Source organism: Muscardinus avellanarius (assembly GCF_963383645.1).
Source record: "Muscardinus avellanarius genome assembly, chromosome: 12".
NCBI lineage: Eukaryota > Metazoa > Chordata > Mammalia > Rodentia > Gliridae > Muscardinus > Muscardinus avellanarius.
Genome location: NC_137798.1, coordinates 92,410,416 through 92,432,585, shown reverse-complemented (window position 1 = coordinate 92,432,585; position 22,170 = coordinate 92,410,416). Strand labels below are relative to the sequence as shown.

Below are 22,170 nucleotides of genomic sequence, written 5' to 3'. Positions count from 1 at the left end.
GCGCTGATTTTGTGGTAATGGAGATTGGTTGTTAGCGGGGCTCTTAAGCCCCGCTTTTCTTGGTCGCCATATTCCCGGAAGTCTCAGTATCCCTTTTAAGAGAAACTTTCCTTTTATCTCCAATATTAACTTAAGTAGTTTTGCCTTTTTAAAATATATATACCATTAAAAGTAAATATAGAGCTAGCCATGGTGGCACACACCTGTAATCCCAGCATCTTGGGAGGCTGAGGCAGGAGGATTGCAAATTTAGGGTCAACCTCAGCAACTTTGTGAGATGTCTCAAAATAAATAAATTTACAAAAGTGATAAGGATGTAACTCTGTGGTAGAGTGCTCTTGGGCTCATTCCCACATACTGCCAAAAAAAGAGTAAATATAAACTCTATAGCTAATAGCTATTAAATTGAAAATACTTTAATTAATTAAGTACTAAATACTTAATATGCCTATAAAAGCTGGGCATGGTGGTGCACACTCATAATCTCAGCATTCAGGAGGCTGAGACCAGAGGATCACGGTTCGCAGACAGCCTCAGCTACTTAGTGAGGCCCTCTACAACCTAGTGAGACTATGTTTCAAAATAAAGAATAAAAAAAAGGGCAGGGGGTGTAGCTCAGAGGTCAGATGCCCCTGGGTTTCATCCCCAGACCAGCAAAAATAAATAAATTAATTAATTAACATTCATTCATTCATTCAGATGCTCCTAGGTTCCATCCCCAGACCTGCAAAAATAAATAAATTAATTAATTAATTAAAATGCCCATAAGATTTACTGTGATGAGCAGTGGGGTTTCTGTTGAAAACAAATTGCACAGATTCCTTGGAGTTCTATGTACTTGTGTTGTATGATTACTCAATTATTATTTCACTTTCCTTTATTCAAACTACTGCAAAACACTAGATTTCTGCTTAGCACAAAAATAAATAATGAGCTGGGCATGGTAGCACACGTTTATAATCCCAGCATTTGGGAGGCTGACCATGATCCTCTTGTCTCAGCTTCCCAAATGCTGGGATTACAAGAGTACGCCACGCCAGCTGTTTCCAAAGAAGTTAACGGTACCAACTACTGTACTAACAATGTATAAAACTACTAATTTTATTCTGTCTTCACTGGGTTTTGGAGTTGTTATTTAGTATTCTAGCACGTATCTGTATTTTCTCAAGCTTTTTATTCATGTTGCCCTTAGAATGACTAATTTCTAATTATATATTAAGAAAAATATAACTGAAATGTAATTAGTTTAAAATTATAACAAAGTTTTCAAATAATGAAATTTCTCAGAAAGAATGTTCAAATTTTTTTATCTCTAGGGAAAATTTGGAAAGTTTAAGAAGTATGTGGCCCATAGTACCCACGTCACGAATGTTCGCTGGACTTACGATGACAGCATGTTGGTTACCGTAGGAGGTGCAGATATGTCCTTAATGGTCTGGACATACGAAATGGAGAGCTCTCGAGAGAAAAGGAATTGTGAGAGCGAAGAATCTGACATAGACTCCGAGGAAGGGGGAGGTATGTCGTGTGAACATTGTAGCAAAAACATGGGAAAATCTTAACCAACTTAACATTATTTATTTTTTAAGGGGAGTAAATGGTTTATTGGAAGCAGCAGGGAATAAGGAAAGGTGGCTGAACACCCCAAAGGGGCTGCCGGAACTCTGGGGTCCAGCAGCTGCCTTCAGGACAATACTTGAGAGTAGCCCAAGCCGAATGCCTTCAATTGCAGGCTGCTTTCTACCAGAGCCCACGCTGCCAGAAGGGAATAGGGAAAGTGGCAGAACACCTCTAGGGCTGTCGGGGCTCTAGTGTCCAGTAGCTGCTTTCAGGTCACTACCCGAGTGTCGCCCAAGCCAAATGCTGTCAATTGCAAACTACTTTCTCCCAGGGTCTATGCGATCTGTCAGAAAAGAGGTGCAGGTCACCCCTTGGGGCCCTGGTCAGCCTTGATGTACAGCAGAGGCCTTCAGGTCACTACCCAAGAGCATCCCGAGCCACGTGCCCTCAACTGCACTCTGCCTTCTCTCAAGGCTAATGCGACCTGCGAGAAAGAGAAAAGCTCCCCAAAAGGGGAGGGGGTCCCCGAGAGGGAAACCCCCCCCCTTTTTCTTTAGTGGTACTGGGGGGTGGAACCCAAAGGCTTTCTACCTCTGGGCTATACTTCCAGACCCATTTTATATTCTATTTGGAAACAGGGTCTCACTAAGTTGCTGAGAGCCTCACTAAGTAGCTGAGGCTGGCTTCGAACCTGTGCAATCCTCCTGTCTCAGCCTCCCAAGAGTGGGGATTACAAGCGTGGGGATTACAAGCGTGCGCCACTACGCCCAGCTAACTTAACATTATTTAAACTGCAGAATTTAAACACGGTAATAACAGTGATGGGATACTCATAGTGTTACTGTTTTGGGTCAGTTTTATACCAAAACTGCCTTTGTGACTCAAGAATAATGGCCTGGCATGCATCAATGACCTAACTATTCTGCATCTATAAACACAAGACATTTTAAATAAGTACTATTGAAGTGAATTTTACATATATTTTGTACTTTGGATGCATTTTAAAGTGTTCCTATTTTAAAATAATCTTTCTTAATGTACCATTAATACAAGCTCATTATAAAAAATAGATTTTGCAATAAAAATAAACTTATATAAGCTGGGCATGGTAGCACATGTTTATAATCCCACTACTTGGGAAGCTGAGAGAGGAGGATTCACATTTGCTGACAGCCTCAGCTACTTAGGTGAGGCCCTCCACAACTTAGTGAGATCCTGTTTCAAAATAAGAAATGAAAGCTGGGCGTGGTGCGCACGCTTGTAATCCCAGCACTTGGGAGGCTGAGATAGGAGGATCGCGCAGGTTTGAAGCCAGCCTCAGCTACTTAGTGAGGCTCTCAGCAACTTAGTGAGACCCTGTTTCCAAATAAAGTATAAAATAGGTCTGGGAGTATAGCCTAGAGGTAGAAAGCCCCTGGGTTCCACCCCAAATACCACCAAAAAAAAAAAAAAGAAAGAAAGAAAAAAATCAGGCTGGGGGTATACCTTGGAGATAGAATGCTCCTAGGTTCCATCCCCAGTACTGCCAAAAAAAAAAAAAAAGTATGTATAATTCAACCACTCTGAGTTAACCTCTGTTAACATTTGGGGTATATACTAAGGTGTGTGTGCATTTGTATATGTAATATTTTTAACAAAGGTGCGATCATATTGATATTGATTTCTTAGTTATTGGGTATTATTGGTGTTATCTCTCAGTGATACTTAGTGACTCCTCAGTTATCACTTAAAGGTAACCTTTACGTTTTCATGGTAGGCTATGACAGTGACGTTACAAGGGAGAATGAGATGAGTTACACCATCAGAGCCTTATCAACAAACATTCGCCCAATGTTTGGAACCAAGCCTCATTTGCAACAAAAAGAACCCTCAGCTGATGAAAGGTAACAATCAAGTTTAAAATTAGATGAAGAAAAAGACACTGGTATTAAAAGTTGAATTTATTTCTAACAAAGTGTATTTTCTACAAAAACTAATAGTGGTATTCTTGCTTTATATGGTTCCCAGCAACTCTTAGAAAATATCTTTGTCCTTAAATACTTTCTGGTGGTGATACTGCCTCTGCAAGTAGCTTAGAGAATGCTGCATATATCTATAAAGTTGCTATGACTACAGTAATCTAACTTTTATAAGTATGTTTGATGGCACTGGGGGAGATAATAAAAATTAATCCAAGGGAGCATGTGTGCAGAGGTATGATTCAGTTTATAAAAGGTCTCTCTATACATGTGCCTTTAATCAGGGATAAACAATCATTATTTCAAAAATTTCCCCCAAAAGATAGGTAAGTGTGTAGCTTGTTTCTCTTTTTCTTTTTCTTTTTTTGCCTGCGGGTCTGGGGATGGAACCCAGGGGCATTTGTTCTCCGAGCTACACCCCCTGCCCTATTTTTCATTCTTTACTTTGAAACAGGGTCTCACTAAGTTGCAGAGGGCCTCACTAAGTAGCTGAGGCTGTCCGCGAACCGCGATCCTCTCCGGTCTCAGCCTCCCAAATGCTGGGATTTCGAGCGTGCGCCACCACGCCCGGCTTGTATAGCTTGTTTCTAATGAGAATTATTGGTCTTGGTTTAGAATCAGCAAATCAAAAATAAGGATATATGCAGAGCAATTTTATTAGGGGAGAACTTTTTCTTAAAATCTCTGAGCTAAATGACAGATCAGGAGAGAAATTGTGGACCCTGTGTTCTTAAAATCAAAGATTAGCCAGGCATTGTGGCACATGCTTGTAATCCCGGTACTTGGGAGGCCGAAATGGGAGGATTGAAGGTTTGAGAATAGCCTCCGGAAGTAGTGAGACTCTCATTAACCTAATGAGACCCTGTTTCAAAATAAAAAATAAATAGGTTTGGGGTGTAGCTCGGAGGTAGAATGCCCCTGAGCTCAATCACCAGTGCACACACACTAAATAAACAAATCAATAGATAAATAATTGGAGGTTAAAAAATAAGAAAGTGGCATATAGGTAGGGAGAGGTGGGAACAAGTCACTTTAGTACATGGCTGTGATGAGGATAACTTTATTGCTAGAAGTTAGCAGTGATATTTGATGGTTCAGCATTCAGGGAAAGGGATGCAGGCTGGGGGTGGGAGGCACGTGGTGACGGGGAGGCAGCCCCTGGGGACCCCAACGACCCGACCGACCCTGCGCTCCCAGGGAAGCCCAGGTGGGAGCTGAGGTCGTGGAACCTCCTCAGCTCCTGTTGCGGGTGCGCAGCTTGCTGTGGGATGCCACCAATATCTATCTCACTACTTTCTGAGGCTATTCTCATACCTTCACTCCTCCTACTTAACAAACAAGTAGAGAGACATCATTCTTTGGTGTGTGAAGAGGCAAAGTATAAAAAGCCTCGTAGGAATGTTTAATCACACCATAATTTAACGCTTTTACCAAATTCCAGGTTGGAGCACCTTGGTAGAAAGCAGCATCACACCGTGCAAAGAAGAGGTTTTGGAGGCAGACAAATTGGGCTAAGATGCTCCTTTTCATCATTTATGAGTTTATGTGACTTTGAAAGGTTATTCATTCTCAAGCCAGGCATAGCGGCGCACACTTGTAAACCCAGTACTTGGGAGGCTGAGACAGGAGGATCGTAGAGGATTGCAGATTCATAGCCAGCCTCAGCGACTTAGTGAGACTCTGTTTCCAAATAGAAAATAAAATCAGGCTGGGGGTATAACTTGGAGTAGAATGCCTCTGGGTTCAATCCCAATACGACAAAAAAGAGAAAAAAGTGATTCATTCTTTCTGAATCCCTGTTGCCTCTATGACAAGAGAAGCACTATAATCCCTGGCTTATGCATTATTTCAGTGTTCAAATGAAATATATATCAGGAATTATGGTAGCTGGGCCTGGTCACACACACCTGTAATCTCAGTCCTTGGGAGGCTGAGACTGGAGATCAAAGTTTGGAGGTCAGCCTCAGCTGTTTATCCAGGTCACTCAGCTGTTTACTGAGACTCTGTTTCAGAATAAAAAATAAAGTAGGACTTGGGTGTAGCTCAGAGGTAGAATGCTTCTCAGTTCAACCTCTACTACCAATAATAATAATGATAATAATAATAATAATAATAATAATAACATACAATATAAAATTTTCACAAAGTAATAAGCACTACCTGTATGTTTATTAATTAGGGTACATATACATATACATATAATGTATAAATGTGGGTGTTACTAAGTAAAATATTTGTAGTGTAATATTTAATATTACTTAAGGGAAATTACATCTCCCAAGTAATGAGAAGTGAAAAATACTCTGTAGGGAAGAAGAAACTCTTCCCCACTGACAAAATTATTCTCATTATGACATGAGGCTATAATGTACCAATAAAAGCATACTTACACTTTGTTTAAAAAGAAAAATAGTAGCCAAACGTAGTGGCACACACTTGAAATCCCAGCATTTGGGAGGCTGAGACAGGAGGATCACAGTTTGAGGACAGCCTCCGTCACTTTGGCCCTTTACAATTCAGTGAGTCCCTGTTGCAAAATAAAGAATAAAAAAATAGGTCTGGGGTATAGCTTGGAGGTAGAATGCCCCTGAGTTCCAGCCCCAATACTGCAAAAAAAAAAAAAAAAAGAAAGAAAAAGAAAAAAAAATAGCATTTGATTTGTTGGAGAAGTTAGGTATGTGACCTAATTTTAATCTGTGCACCATCATTTGTTGTAAAACACTTTAATATTGCTGAAGTGACCTACTTCTGACAGATGGAAATATTTTTCTGCTCATGAAGAATACTTAACACTATCATAACTGTAATCCTTGTTGTTAGCTTGGAATTTTTTTTTACCTTTTTCAAAATTATCATTGAGAGCCAGGTGTGATTATGATGTTTATAATCCCGGTACTTGGAAGGTTTACAGGTTGGAAGTCAGCCTCCGCAATTTAGTGAGACCTTGTTTCAAAATAAAAACTAAAAAGGGCTGGGGACGTCACTTGGAGATAGATGCACCTAGGATTAATCCCCAGTTTATATCTGTATCTATATCTATATCTATCTGTATGTGTGTATGTATGTGTGTATGTATGTTTGTATGTATGTATGTATGTGTGTATGTATGTTTGTATGTGTGTATGTATGTGTGTATGTATGTTTGTATGTGTGTTAAAAATGCTTTGCAGTTTGTTCTTTTTTTCTAGGTCAGTTCTGCTAAATTCTTATGAAAATGCTGAGGCAGAGGTCATTAATATGACCATAAATCTTCATTTTTACAAAATGCTAGAATCAAAGGGGATAAAAATTAAGATAATTTATTTTGCCATTTTTGAATATATTATTGAGAATATAAAATACTCTGTATAAATAATTGTTTTGTATTTTATTTTTATTTACTTTTTTATTTATTCATTTATTTTGGTACTGAGGGTTGAACTCAGAGGCATTCTACTTCTAAGAAAAACCCATAAGCCTTTTTATTGTTTATTTTGAAACAGGTTCCCACTAAGTTGCTGAGCTGGCCTTGAACCTGGCATCCTCTCATCTCAGCCTCCCAAGTATCGGGATTACAGGCATGCGCTGTTGCACCTGGCTTGTTTTCATACTTTAAATAAAATACTGTCATCAAATGTAAAACCTCATACTTTATAAACAAAGAAATACTTAGAGAATACTTACCTACTTTAAAGGAAAATACTTTTATAACAATTGACAACTATTCTGGTTGATACTTTTGTGGATTGTTTTATGACTTAAATAATTTTATCATTTTCTTTTTCAGTAAATATTTTTGTAGTGAGTCTTGTCTCTTTAAAGTACTTAGACAATGTGATAAAAGTTGAAGCATTTTCATATTTCCTTAGAGTTCTATTGATCTGTTCCCTCTACTGTTTACCAAACTGCTATATTTATTCATAATCAACTTTCTATTGTTTCCTTATTTTTTCTCTTTATTCCTTTCGAAGGCAAGGAGTAGTAAGGTAAGTATTTTATTATAGAACATATTTTAAAAATATTTACTCTGTTCCTTTTTGATTCATATAGTATTTTAAGGTACTGATCCCCCCACCCATGAACTATTTAACTACATTTGTCAAGAAAAAGTTAGCAGATGAAATAGAACAAACAAAACAAGAATTGCATTGTTAGAAAGAACATGTAGTTGTGATAAAGATTTTTGTTGTGGCTATTTTGTTTTACAAATGGCTTTTTACAAACTACTGCATTCTAAATCTAATTTTTTCTTACGTTTCAGAGGCTTAAAAAAAACAGCCAGATATATTTGTCAGTGGAATATTAGTTTATAAATCTGTTAGCTTCCTTTAGTGAATATTTAATTTATATATTCATTTAAAGTGATTAAAATAGGATAATTATATTTGTATGTTTAATAAACGATAGGGGTAAGAAGGACTCTTAGGTGCTTTTATAGCTACCTCTAGTGAGATGAAAATGTTTTCAGAGAGTTTCTAAAACAGGACAACATAGAAATAGTTTAGAAGTAAACGAGATAACACTAGGAAAATTCTGTGAAATAAGAATTTAAAAAGTAGATTTGAGATCTGATTGTACACAAACTCAAACAGTAGGCAGCCCATAACATACTAGATAACAGCAACTAATTATCTGTGAAATTCATTATATGTTAAAGCAGGGTGATGTATGAGGAGTCGTGAGAATGGTGCAGCCTTTAAGGAGAGGTCCACGTAATCTTAGAGCGTTTCAACTGAAATAAAGCGTCCAGATCTAGCCTCGTGTCTAGTGGGGCTTATTCGGCACTTATCTCCGCATTAAAGGGGACATTGGCGGTTTAGAATGGGGTAGTAGAAAGCACAGATGAAGAAAGGTTGCGAGGTCACTTCATTTAAAGAATAGCCAGTTGTTCAGAGAATCCCCTTTTCAAGACAGGAAAGCTATATAACTGCTGTCTTGGGTATGGACCGCTTTCATGGTGAAGTGACCTTCCTGTCACCAGCAGTATTCCTGCGCCTTAGCTGAGTATGTGTTGTGGATGATGTAAAGGGGCGTTCTAGACACATACAAAGGTTCCTGGGACCAGTGGGAGGGGAGACGGAATGACATCTGTACTCCCTTCCAATCTGTTGTAGTCTTTACGTTTCTATTAAGAAAAAACAACTTGATGCTGTTTCTCTACTAGCCAAATCCCAAATCTAGCGTGGTCCTGAGTAACTCATTCTGTCTGCTTGGCTTGGATGACTGGGGAACCCTCGTAGGTCAGAGAAAGCAATACTGGTACTACCAGCCTTTGAAGTTGGTTAAGATTTTATTTCCCATTCTTAAGAATAAAAATAAGCCTGCCAGGCGTGGTGGCACACGCTTGTAATCCCCACACTTGGGAGGCAGAGACAGGAGTATCATGCAGGTTTGAAGCCAGCCATCCTGGCTTAAAAGACCCTGTTTCCAAATATAAAAAAGTATAAAAATAAAAAACGTCTGGGAGTATAGCCCAGAGGTAGAAGGGCTTCCAGGAAGCCCTGTACCACCAAAAAAAAAAAAAAAAAAAAAAAAAAAACAATAAAAATAAGCCTAAATGTTTTAAGTTCAGATTATACAATATAAGATAATGTAAGAAGGCAAGCTTTGAAGTTTATAACATAAAGCAAGTTAAATTCTTATTTGCCTTTCTTTTTTTACTTTCTACTGGTTTCTCTGCCATTAATAGAACAATTTAAGCCTTTCTTATATGCAGTAATAAACTAAAAACAACAGACCATTTCATATATGCAGTTTCGTTTATCTGCATTAAACTTGTAAAATATTTTATAACAGAAGTTATTTTATTAGTGTTTTAAATTCAAAATTGTATTGTAATATTTTCCCTTTTTTATCTGCTGCTACAAAGAGGTTCCAGGTAATCTTTCTGCTTTACTTACCAGATATAATTTTGTGTTTCTGTCATTTTTATATTCACTATTAGTAAACAGTATTACTTGGTGTTCTTTGCCTTTATTCACTGTTTTCCACCAATTTTTTTTTTAGAATTAGTATTCTTGAAAAGAATAGCTTCTCAGTCATTGGACTGACATTATTCAAGTAACTGCTTTATTAAGACTTTATTCAATGTGTATAGTTGTACAAGTTGTATAATTTTATTTTAGCCATAATATGCCTTATGTTAATTATATATTTATAAAAACGTAAAATCCAGGTAGTGGCACTCTCTTGTAATCCCAGTATTTGGGACACTAAGACAGGAGGATAGCAGGTGTACAGCGAGTCTCAGCAACTTAGTGAGATCCTGTTTTCAAATAAAAAAGAGGATTTGGGGTGTAGCTTGGTGGTGTAATGCCCCTGGCCATTCTCAGTTCTATAAAAATAAATACGCTTAACTTTTACATAGGGTTCTATAGAAAAATGATGACCTATTAATTGTGTATGTTAAAATTAAAGCTGTCAGACACTACTAACATTGAATAAATTCACCAATAAAATTGATTTGGAAGAAAAGCCACGCCTGGTGTGGTGGCACACACTTATAATCCCAGCATTTGGGAGGCTGAGACAGGAGGATCACGGTTCGCAGACAGCCTCAGCTACTAAGTGAGACCCTATGCAACTCAGTGAGACCCTGTTTCAAAATAAAGAATTAAAAAAAGGCCTGGGAGTGTAGCTCGGAGGTAGAATGCCCCTGGGTTCCATCCCCAGTACTGAAGAGAAAAAGAAAAAAGAAAAAGAAAAGCCAAAGCTTCTATAATTCTTTCAAATGGTCCTGGTAGAAATATTTTTAAATGTTAAACATAAATTATTTTTTACTGTCAGTGCTGAGATTACTAAGCATGTGCCGCTGCACTGGGTTCATTTTATTTTTTGAGACAGTCTCGCTAAATTGCCCAGGCTGGCCTCACACCTGTGATCCCTGTTGGGATTATAGGGATGCACCACGAATGCCTAGCTCAGATTGAATATTGACTTAAAATTTAGAGAGGAGTCTATTCATGATTTATTTCGATGCAATGTTTATATTATTAAATATTTGAATAATGGTTATTGTATATAAAAATGATAAAGTAAATAATAGAGTTTAAAAGTAAGGCTCAAGAGAAGTACCTTCACATTTAAATGATTCAAATGTCAATTTGATATGCCTGTTAGCACATGGCATATTATAAATAAATATCTGATAAAAGGGGGCTATATTTCAGAAATAATATGTAGGAAGAGTTGATACATTTTTAGTAAATAGAATAAGGGAAGAGAAGTAGCTGGAGGCCATAGTGATAGTGATTGCTTATTATAATCTGTGACTGTAAAAGTCTTCCTTGAATAACGGCCTGATGACATTGCCATTAGCCAGCTCGAGGGCCCAGGGGAGCAGAAGAGCATGGAGAAACAGCTAACATGTACAAATTTGAACTCAGAGATGACTTATGTTACGAAACGTATATAAAGTACTTGGAAATGTTATCAGATTTTGCTTGGCATAGTGGTTGCACCTGTCATCCCAGCTACTCACGAGGCTGAGGCTGTAGAATCTCAAGTTTGAGGCCAGCCTTGGCAACTTAGTGAGACTCTATCATAAAATAAAATAATATAGCGGAATGTGGTGGTACGTGCCAGCAATCCCTATAACTGGAGGTTGAAACAAGAGGATCAGAAGTTCAAGACCAAACCGGCTGTGGTGGCACATGTCTGCAATCCCACTACTTGGGAGGCTGAGACAGGAGGATCTCGGTTTGTTACTAAGGCCTTCTGGAACTTAGACCTTGTTTCAACGTAAAGAATAAAAAATAGGGCTGGGAGTATAGCTTGGATTTAGAATGCCCCTGAATGTCATCCCTAGTACCACCAAAAAAAAAAAAAAAAAAAAGTTAAAGTCAGCCTCACAGTATAACAAAACCCTGTTTCATAAAAAGAAAAAGGGCCAGGAAGTATAGCTCAGTGGTAGAACACCTCGGGATTAATCCCCATGCCACATGAAAGGAAGGATGGAGGGAAGGAGGGCAAGCTACGACTATAGCTCAGTGTTACGGCATCTGCCTAGCTTACACAAGGTCCTGGGTTCAATTCTCAGCGATGCCAAAAAAAAAATCTCAAAATTCACTGTCAAGAAGAATACATTACCAGGTGTGGTGGTACATACCTGTCATCGCAGCTCTTTAAGAGACTGAGGCAGGAGGATTGCAAGTTCCAAGCCAGTCTCAGCAACTTATCAAGACCCTACCTCAAAAAGGGGAGATCTGGAGATATAGCTCAGTAGTATAGCACCTCTGGATTCAGTCCTCAGTGCTAGAAAACAAAACCGAAAAAGAATATATTACGTACATGCCATGTAAAGATATGTTAGATGCAGGGAAATGGATGGAACTGGAGAACATTATGCTAAGTGAGGTTAGCCAGTCACATAAAATAAGAAATCTGATGCTTTCCCTAATATGTGAAAGCTAGGGAGAAAGGGGTAACAGGAAGAACTCTAGGTGAAGAAGGAGACTCTGTAGATGAGCAAATAAGGTGACTTAACTGAGGGGATGGGAGGGGGAGAGGGAAGCTCTCTAAAGCACACGATGTACTTAAACATATCAAAGTCAGTCACAAAGCCAAGCATGGGAAGGAGGAATGGGGAGGGGATGGGATGGGGATCGGGTAAGAGCTAACTGGGTGATGTGTGCATGTATGTCTCCACCATTTTTATTCCACCAAGATGTATAACTACAATGCACCAATAAAAATTAAAATAGAAAAAAAGAAAATTTTGAGTATATCAAACTTACATTTTTATATTTCTTTATAGAAATCTTTTCTTGCACTATAATGTTATTTATATTATGACACATATACTAAAGAAATCAAAATGAATAAAAGTTCTAATTTTTTTCCCAATTTCCTGAATTAGAAGCTATGAAGACGTGGAAGCATAGTCTAGTAGATCACAGAACGGGTCCCTTTTGGGAAGGTGTGACCTCTCTGGAGGCAGGTGTGGGAGGCCCAGGGAAGGCCCCGAGTGTGGCCCTTCTCATGCCCGTCCCATCTCTGTTTCAGGCCCCCTGTGAGCAGGGCTCCACCACATCCAGAGAAACTTCAGACAAACAATGTCGGCAAGAAAAAGAGACCTATAGAGGTAAGGAAAATGGCTCCCCAGTGCTCCTGAAATGCATCCAGCGTTCCTTTATATGAAACATCCAAGTCTCAGCCCCTCGTAGTGGTGCACAACTGTGATCATAATGGTTAGGAAGCTAGGACAGGGGATCACAGGTTCAAGGCCAGCTCCATCCGTTTAGCAAGAGCCTCGACAACTCAGCGAGACCCAGTTTCAAAATAAAAAATTAAAGGGGTGAGGGACTGAGAGCATAACTCAGTCACTCCTGGTTTCAAAACCCTGGACTAAAAATATAACAAACATAAAAATAAATTTAAGCCAGGTATTGTAATGCACACTCATAATTGCAGTACTTGAGGTGTGAGACAGAAGGGTATGAAGTTCATGGCCAGCCCCAGCAATTTAGTGAGACTCTTTGCAACTTAGTAAGACCCTCTTTCAAAATAAAAGAATAAAAACTGAGCAGAGGTAGAATGCCTCAGGGTTTCATCCTCAGTACCACAAAAAAAAAATTTAAGTTTAAAAAACACAATGGCCAGCCAGACGTGGTGGCATGCTTATAATTCCAGTACTCAGGGGACTAAGACAGGAGGATCCCAGGTTCACAGCCAGCCTCAGCTACTTAGTAAGGCCCTTTGCAACTTAGTGAGACCCTGTTTCAAAATAAATAAATTAAAGGGCTGGAGGTATAGCTCAGAGGTAGAATGTCCCTAGATTCAATCTCTAGTTCTGCAAAAAAAAAAAAAATTAATAAATAAATAAAAGGCCAAGTCTTATCATTAGTTTCATAAAAATACTGGATAACCTTTTTGTTTGGTTTTTTTAAAAATTATTTAACTCTTTAAGTCTCAGTTTGGATTGATATCCTCTGTTTTTCTTAATTTTTAAAATGAGTCTTTTTTTTTTTTTAACTTTTCTGTTAGTAATATCACAAATAGAGCTGGGTGTCGTGGCTCACACCTATAATCCCAGTACTTGGGAGGCTGAGACTGGAGGATTTTAGGTTCGAAGCCAGCCTCAGCAACCTTATTTCAAAACAAAAAAATAGGAGTATCTGTTGCTGTCATGTCAGCTGCAGTAGCAGCTCTGGCCTCTTGTTACAGTTCAGGTTCAGGGGGTGATTCGGACTCAGGCAGGGAGGGCAGTTGGTGTCTGCGGCCCCTCGCGGATTCCCTCTTGCACTTGACAAGGTCGCCTCTGGCCAAGCCCGAGCAGTGGTGGTGGACTTAGCTCCGGAGTTTAAAGTTAAGGAAGATTTGGAGACTGGTGTTCCCCTTGACCCTACTATCAAATAAGTTCAGTATAATCCTACCTATGAGACCATGTTTGCTTCTGACTTTGGACCAGAAAATCCCTTTAGAACACAGCAGGCGGGACACGGTGGCACACACTTGTAATCCTAGTACTTAGGAGGCTGAGACAAGAGGATCTTGGGTTTGTGGCCAGCCTCAGCTACTTAGTGAGGCCCTCCACCACTTAGGGAGATCCTATTTCATAATAGAGAATAAAAATAGAACTGAAAGTATAGCTTGGAGGTGAGAATGCCCCTGGGTTCAATCACCAGTACTGGAAAAAAAAGCAAAACACAGCAAATGGCTGCTCCTGGGAAATGCTTTCTGGATGTGCTGAACCATCTCATGTCAGTGATAGCACGTTTGGATAGCAAGGAACTTTTGCCTCATCCAGGTATGATCTGACCCGTCATTAGATAATCGGCTAAGCATGTTGGCTCTGTAGAGGAAGCTGGGAAAGTCAAGGCTTAACTGTATTTGAAACTGGTCAGAAAAAAAACAGAAAAGAGGGAAAAGTTCAAAGAAAATATGCATCTGATACTGATGTTTTCTTGGAACCGTGGGCAAAGTACGTGGATGAAAAAGATGTAGCCAAGCCTTCAGAACAAAAGGAATCGGATAAAATCACGGGAAGAGGCAGAAGAAAGGCAGAGAGAAGAAGAGAAGCCTGGGGTGGAGAAGACAAGTTTTGCATGCTAAAGAAATGTGTGATTGTCAAGAGGTCCTGTCTCCGCCTTCCTTAGGATGTTGGTGGTAATCTGTACCACCTGGAAAGTGTCACCTGCCAGCACAGTCAGAGCGTTTCCTCTCTCTGGCCATTTATTGCTGTCTTGTTCCATGGACTGTAAGATTAAGCTTTGGGAGGTTTATGGAGACTAACGCTGTCTTCGGATGCTTATTGGTCATGGGAAAGCTGTTAGGAACATCTGCTTCAATACTGCAGGAACACAGTTCCTCAACGCCACCTATGACAGGTATCTTACACTCTGGGCCACTGAGATAGTACAGTGTAAATCAAGATTTACAAACCAAAGATAAACAAAATCACTCTGTGGGTGGAATGTCTGATAAAAAAAATTGTGCAGTGGGACATTTGAAGTGGAGAAATTGTGCAGAAATATGATCAGCATCTGGGAGCTGTCGACAACATAGTTTTCGTTGATAAGAATAGATTTGTGAGCACGTCTGATGATAAGAGCCTAAGAGTTTGGAAACGGGATATCCCTGTGGATTTCAAGTATATAGCAGAACCCGATACACACTCAATGTCTGTCGTGACTTTGTCTCCAAATGGGAAATGGCTGGCATGCCAATCAACGGATAACCAAATCTTAATTTTGGGGGCATAGAACAGATTCAGGTTAAATAAGAAAAAATATTTAAGGGCCATGCGGTAGCAGACTAAGCTTGTCAAGTGGACTCTTCACCAGACATTAGTTATGAGATTTCAGGAGATGGAAATGGACAATTAAACATTTGGGACTAGAAGACCACAAAACTCTACAGTCGGTTTAAAGCTCGTGATAAAGTGTATATAGGTACAGTGTGGCATCCTCATGAAGCATCTAAGGTCACCATATGAGGTTGGGTTGGTCTCATTCAATTGTGGGATTAATAAATCCTACAGCCATCTAGGATCATATTTGATCCAACATCATATTTAACTCTATTAAATTTTTTTTTTTGGTGCTACTGGGGTTCCTGGAAGCCCTTCTACCTCCAGGCTGCACTCCCAGACCTATTTTATATTTTTATTTGGAAACAGGGTCTCTTAAAGCCAGCGCAGCTGGCTTTGAACCTGCGCGATCCTCCTGTCTCCGCCTCCCAAGCGTAGGGATTACAAGCGTGCGCCACCACGCCCGGCTCTATTTAAATATTAAATGTGTTGGATGACACCTTGATTTATACATATTTCTCTTACATGGTCTTCTCAAGTTGGCCCAAGGTTAAAAACTAAGCCTTTGTAAATTTGCCTCATCTAATTTCATTGACAACTTCATTTTGTTCTTTATAGATGTTACTTGTACAAAGAATGACCATTGACTTTTATTGGCTGAGCAGGTATTATTGGCAGCGAGTTTGGGTTTATCCCAGTGAAATCACTGAAAAGATCTTTGAGGTCAAGAAAGCGTCCCTAGTTGATTTGGGATCCTAGAGGAGATAATGTAATTAATAACTCAGAAAGGTACCATGTACCTACTGCTTCAGTGAAAGGAGGCAGTAAGGACCAGGGCTGATGTGACTTCATATATATATATATATATCTGAAAAAAGAGTGAAACCACCCCAGCTGCTGTCCCCATCATTGTCAGTGCACCCGGTTCTGATCTTCTGGCTTCGTGAGTTCTCATGGAACCCAGGAGCATTAGACCTCTGAGCTACACCCTCTCCCCTGTTTTTTTATTCTTTATTTTGGAACAGGATCTCACTAAGTAGCTGAGGCTGTCCGCGAACCTCCAGTCTCAGCCTCCCGAATGCTGGGATTACAAGCCACCCAACATGAGTTCTACTTTTTTTTTATATATATAACATATACTGTATATTTTTAGTTGCAAATCAATAACCTCCTTCGACTACAACATTCTTCTAATTATTAAACAATCAGTGTAGAGTTTTTGCCTTGCCTTTCTTCCTGATCATGATAGGGTTATATTTATGTAGGCAGAGAATTATATTTCTGAAGATGAAAATTGAATTATATTTCTGAAGATGAAAATTCAAAGCCAAGGCTTTGAATTTTATTTTTTATGTGTGTATATATGTATGTTTGTACGTACGTACGTATATACTGTTATACTGAGGATTGAACCCAGAGGCATTCTACCTTCAAGCTACGTACCCAGCAATTTTATTTCTTATTTAGAAACAGTCTCTCTAGGTTGATGAATCTTTTTTTTTTTTTTTTTTTTTTGGTGGTACTGGGGTTCCTGGAAGCCCTTCTACCTCTGGGCTACACTCCCATGGGCTACACTCCCAGACCTATTTTTTTTTTTAATATTTTGAAACAGGGTCTCATAAGCCAGCGAGGCTCCTGTCTCCGCCTCCCAAGCACGGGGATTACAAGCCCGGCCCTAGGTTGATGAATCTTACTACCTGCCGGGGCTGTCCTTGAACCTGTGATCCTCCTGTCTCCTCTCAAGTACTGGGATGACAGGCCTGTGCCGCCACGCCGGCCTTTGGATTTATTTATATTCATTCTTGTTATAGACCTGTTGTACGCTTGTTATGCACTTTCAGAAATCAGGATCACCTAAGGTATTGCTTCACCGTTATTACTACCGAAATCCTCCTAGGAGATAGGGTCCAGCATGTCAGCTCGTAATTTCTTTGAAGTTGTACCTTTTGCCTTCAAAATTTCTCTAATTTTGCTAGTAAATAAAGACAACAGAACTTCTTAAGATTAAAAAAAAATTAAAGTTCCTTTCAGATCTTTGAAAAAAAATTGACACTACAGGAAGATGGTTAGAATTTGCCTCGTTTGAGAAGTAGTCACCATGTTAAGAAAAAGTTTAAAAACTTCAAATTACATATCAGCAATCTATCTGCTTATCATTGAATGACAATTCTATCCGCAAATTTTTAAAATTTCCTAATGTGTTTTTCACAAGCAGGTTTTCACAAGTTGCCAAACTTGTCTTTTATAAAACTATTATATCTGATACATGGTTCGGTAAAAGTAAAATATTCATAGATTTAAAAAAGCTTCAAATTGAGCTGGGCGTGGTAATGCACACTTGTAATCCAGGCCCTTTGCAACTCAGTGAGACCCTGTTTCAAAAAATAAAGAATAAAACACAGGGCTAGGGGTATAGCTTGGAGGTCAAATGCCCCTGTGTTCCATCCCCAGTACCCCCCCAAAAAAACTTCTAATTATGAAATCAAGATAGCTTCTATAATGTAGTGCTAAGAGCACTTTAGCTGGACAAGCCATTTTTCCTGTATTATTATAAGTCTATATTGGATTTTTTTTTTGTGTGTGTGTGTGGTACTGGGGATTGAACCAGGGCATTCTACCTCCTAGCTACACCCCCAGCCCTATTATTATTATTGTTGTTGTACACCCCCTGAAATGGGGGTTTCTTGCGAGAAAACCCCGGCGAGTTCTTGTCTACGGTGTGCGAAGAATGACACCCGCAGACCTCAGGAAGGGGAGTGAAAGGTTTATTGGAAGCAGCAGGGAATGGGGCAAGGGTGGCCGAACACCCCCAAAGGGGCTGGAACTCTGGGTCCACCAGGCCCTTTTCCCCTTTGGAGGCTTGACACATGGCATTCCCAGCCAATCCCTGATGACTGGTAAGTGCCCCTTTGTAGCTTTCCTGGTCTATTTTAATTTTCGCCCAATGTCTACTCCCAGACTTTTGTGACTTCTTCCTATCTATCCAGTCCCTGGCACAATTCTATCTCCCTCCATTTTAGAAATGTCGTAGTGAGCCAGGCGTGGTGGCGCACGCTTGTAATCCCAGTACTTGGGAGGCTGAGACAGGAGGATCCAGGTTCGCGGACAGCCTCAGCTACTTAGTGAGGCCCTCTGCAACTCAGTGAGACCCTGTTTCAAAATAAAGAATAAAAAATAGGGCAGGGGTGTAGCTCAGAGGTAGAATGCCCTGGGTTCCATTTCCAGTACCCCCCCCAAAAAAAAAGAAAGAAATACTCAGACTGCTAGACTACATCAGGAACGGTTCATGAAGCCTGTTTCCTATTTCTCCAACTACGAAACTTTCCACAATAATTGAGGAAGAAGAAAGGTTTCCCAAGGCGTGTCACAATTCAGCATCAATAGCAAAGGAGCAGAGTATGGAAAATCAGGCCTGGACAAGGAGTAAAGCTACTTCCTCCCTTCACCTGCCCCACAAGGTTAATTGTAAATGGACACCACCATCCCCCTCCTCCCCCTCCTCCCCCTCCTCCTCCCCCTCCTCCTCTCCCCTTTCCTGTTGTGGAGGGCCTCACTATGTTGCCTCAAACCACAGTCCTCCCATCTCAGCCTCCCAAGTACTGGGATCACAAGTCAAGCCACCTGCCTGGCTTAAATGGATACTTTTATGTTGCAGGATTCTTTGCCAGAACTTTAGCATGAGTTGTCAGAGACATTTTGGGATTCTTCAAAAAACCCGACTTGAACATAACATCCTGAGTCATCTCTGCAGAGAAAATATTTTGACTAACAGTGAATACAAATCGAAGAATCGTTCTCTTGGACATAACTATCTCATGTGGAATCTTAAAAATCTTGGAATCAGATGGACTTGCAATTCTCTTTTCCTTTTTATAACTCTGTATAGAACAAGCAGAGTGTGAAATATGTGTTTCAGTTGCCCAGCGCAAGTTAGAGAAATACATCCAGCTTAATTTTGCGTTTGAAGTTTGCAAAAGATCAAAAAGGCATGGGCGTGGTGGCGCACGCCTGTAATCTCAGTACTTGGGAGGCTGAGACAGGCCGATCACAGGTTTGAAGCCAGCCCCAGCCACTTAGGCACTCAGCAACTCAGTGAGACTCTTCCCAAAGACAATTAAATATGCCCAAAGGTAGAAAGCCTCTGGTTCCATCCCTAGAAACACAAAAAAAGAAAAAATGCATCCTCTGTTTTGACTAAGACACCGTAGACAGAACGTTGATACAGGAGCAGGTGTACAGGAGGAAGAATACAGTGTGATCGTCTTGTCTTTATTGTTTTAGGACCTCGTGTTGGAGCTTGTCTTTGGTTACCGAGGCAGAGACTGCAGGAACAACGTCCACTATTTAAACGATGGTGAGGATATAATCTATCACACTGCCTCCGTCGGGATTCTGCATAATGTTGCTACAGGTAGGAAACCCTTATCCCCACCCACGCACACCTTTTTTTTTAATTTGGAATCTTCTGACTATCAGCTTAAAACTCTGTTAAAACTGTAAATAATAATTGAAGTGTATGAGTGGAGCAGTCCAGAACAAAAACAGCTCCACACCGCAGCACTTTCTAGTAATGTTTCGGTCTTAAGAGACTGTGATACAGCTGAAAAGTGTTTCATAACACGAAGCTTTTCTAGCTCTCTATTAGAAGTGAAGATTCATGTACATTAAAACGAGACAGTGTCTGGGCGCGGTGGCGCACGCTTGTAATCCCAGTACTTGGGAGGCTGAGACAGGAGGATCTGGGTTCGCAGCCAGCCTCAGCTACTTAGCGAGGCCCTCGGCAACTTTGTAAGACCCTGTTTCGAAATAAAAAGAATAAAAAATAGGGCTGGGGGTAGAGGTCAGAGGTAGAATCCCCCCTGAGTTCAATTCCCAGTACTTAAAAAAAAAAACCAACAACAACTGTATAGTGAAACCATTTGGATCTCTGTTTTCTCATAACCTTACCATGAAAATAGATGGTTTGGATGGAAAATAGATGGTTTCAATCACTGTCTCTGACAGTGACTAAAAACAGCACATTGAGTAAGGATTGCTGGGGTTTTACTGAGGGCTGTAAAGCCAAGGAAGAAATCCGGTAGTCTGTGGCTCGGCTGATGATCACTTAGATTCAAGATGCTAAGAATTCCTTTTTGTTCATTTAACTGTTGGCTTATTGAATCACAAGGTTCTCTTAGCATCATGTGATGCTGTGATAATCCTGATGAATTAAGAATTTAGCCCTAGGTGCAAACTTCCTAAAGTCCCAAAGTTGGAAGCAAAATCAGGGATCGCCTAGTCCAAACATTTGGCTTTTCCTCTGCTAGTTTCACTCCAAGTGCATAAAGAGTACATTGGTTGGCTGGGCGTGGTGCTTCATGCCTGGAAGGCCAGTACTCGGTAGGCTGAGACAGGAGGACCTAAACTTCAAGGCCAGCCTCCACAATTTAGCAAGACTCTCCGCAACTTAATGAAATATTGTTTAAAAATAAAAAAAAAAGGCTGGGGGGAGGGATTAGCTCAGAGGTAGAATGCTCCTAGGTTCAACCCCTAGTACAAAAAAAAAAAAAAAAAATAGCCGGGGTGTGGTGGCACATGCTTGTAATCCCAGCATTTGGGAGGTTGTGACAAGAAGATCACGGTTTGTGGACAGCGCGGAGGTAGAATGCTCCCTGGGTTTCCTACCCAGTATCACACACACACACACAGTAGATGGATTGTCTGAGTCATGATCTCCTTGCTCTGGTCTGTCCTAATAATTAATATGATCTTTCTCCTTTGCTTTCCTAAAGGAAAGGATTCATCAGCATCATATGAAATCAGTGGCAGTTTTCCATTTAATAATTTGGGCCATTTAAAAAGTACTTCTTAAACCGGGCATGGTGGCGCACGCTCGTAATCCCGGCATTTGGGAGGCTGAGACAGGAGGATCACAGTTCGCGGACAGCCTCAGCTACTTAGTGAGGCCCTTTGCAACTCAGTGAGACCCTGTTTCAAAATGAAGAATAAAAATAGGGCTGGGGTATAGCTCAGAGGTAGAATGCCCCTGGGTTCCATCTCTAATACCATAAGAAAAAAAATTAAATAGTGCTACTTTTTTTGTAGTCGTAGTAGTAGTAGTACTGGGGATGAAACCCAGAGCATTCTACCTCCGAGCTACACCTCCAGCCTTATTTTTTATTCTTTATTTTGAAACAGGGTCTCACTGAGTCGCAAAGGGCCTCACTAAATGGCTGAGACTGTCCGCAAACAGCGATCCTTCTGTGTCAGCCTCCCAAATGCTGGGATTACAAGTGCGCACCACCACGCCCGGCAATAAATAGTACTTTTTAAACTGGGCATGGTACATGCTTGTGATCTCAGTAAATGCACACAGCACTTGGCAGGCACCCCTCCACCCCCCCCCCATCTATAATAGAGCAGCCTTGACGTTCTCACACCTGTGCATGAGTCAGTGGAAGTGTTAGGGTGTCGAGAGAGGAGAACAGGCACTTTTCGGAGTTCTTGATATTTGCTTTCTCACCAGTTCAGGGATACCTTGCTATGTTGCTAGTCTGGGAAGCCTGGGTCTATGAGCTCATCTCCAACCAACGTCGCCAGCAAGGCCCAAATGTTTGTTGCCTTATCTGAGCCCTCAGCCTGGAAAGTACAAAGCACATTTCCCTTTAAGTTTTAAAGTAGGAGTAGGTGTGTTCGATGTGGTGTTGAGCGTTTTGTCTTGTTTTAAGACAGTTGTGGTTCTCTGTAACACGGGTCCAGCCCGTTGCTCTGACCTCAGCTCCCACCTGCCCTGGGTAACTCTAAGCCTGGCTCCATCCTGTGTGGAGGACCGTCACAGCCGTGCGAAGTCTCTGCTGTCAGTACCACGGGATGAGTCACATTAAATCTTTATCAAAAAAATTCAACACCTCTCTACTGACTACAGAGTAAATATGAACTGTGGAA

General features: G+C 40.4%; 1 protein-coding gene and 1 pseudogene across 2 annotated transcripts in view; both read left to right on the top strand.

Annotated features, from left to right (window-relative positions):
• Positions 1-22,170, top strand: part of EML5 (EMAP like 5) — a gene marked incomplete at both ends in the record, with an annotated part of 167,747 nt that overhangs the window by 125,099 nt on the left and 20,478 nt on the right. Inside the window, 4 exons of the mRNA XM_080708026.1 lie at positions 1,317-1,518; positions 3,317-3,443; positions 12,501-12,579; positions 19,528-19,657. Of these exons, the coding sequence (XP_080564152.1) occupies positions 1,317-1,518; positions 3,317-3,443; positions 12,501-12,579; positions 19,528-19,657 (538 nt within the window). The remainder of the gene's footprint in view (positions 1-1,316; positions 1,519-3,316; positions 3,444-12,500; positions 12,580-19,527; positions 19,658-22,170) is intronic.
• LOC308271522 (pre-mRNA-processing factor 17-like) lies at positions 13,624-15,465 on the top strand (annotated as a pseudogene). The gene is made up of 2 exons: positions 13,624-13,928; positions 14,251-15,465. The product of its transcript is annotated as a pre-mRNA-processing factor 17-like (transcript).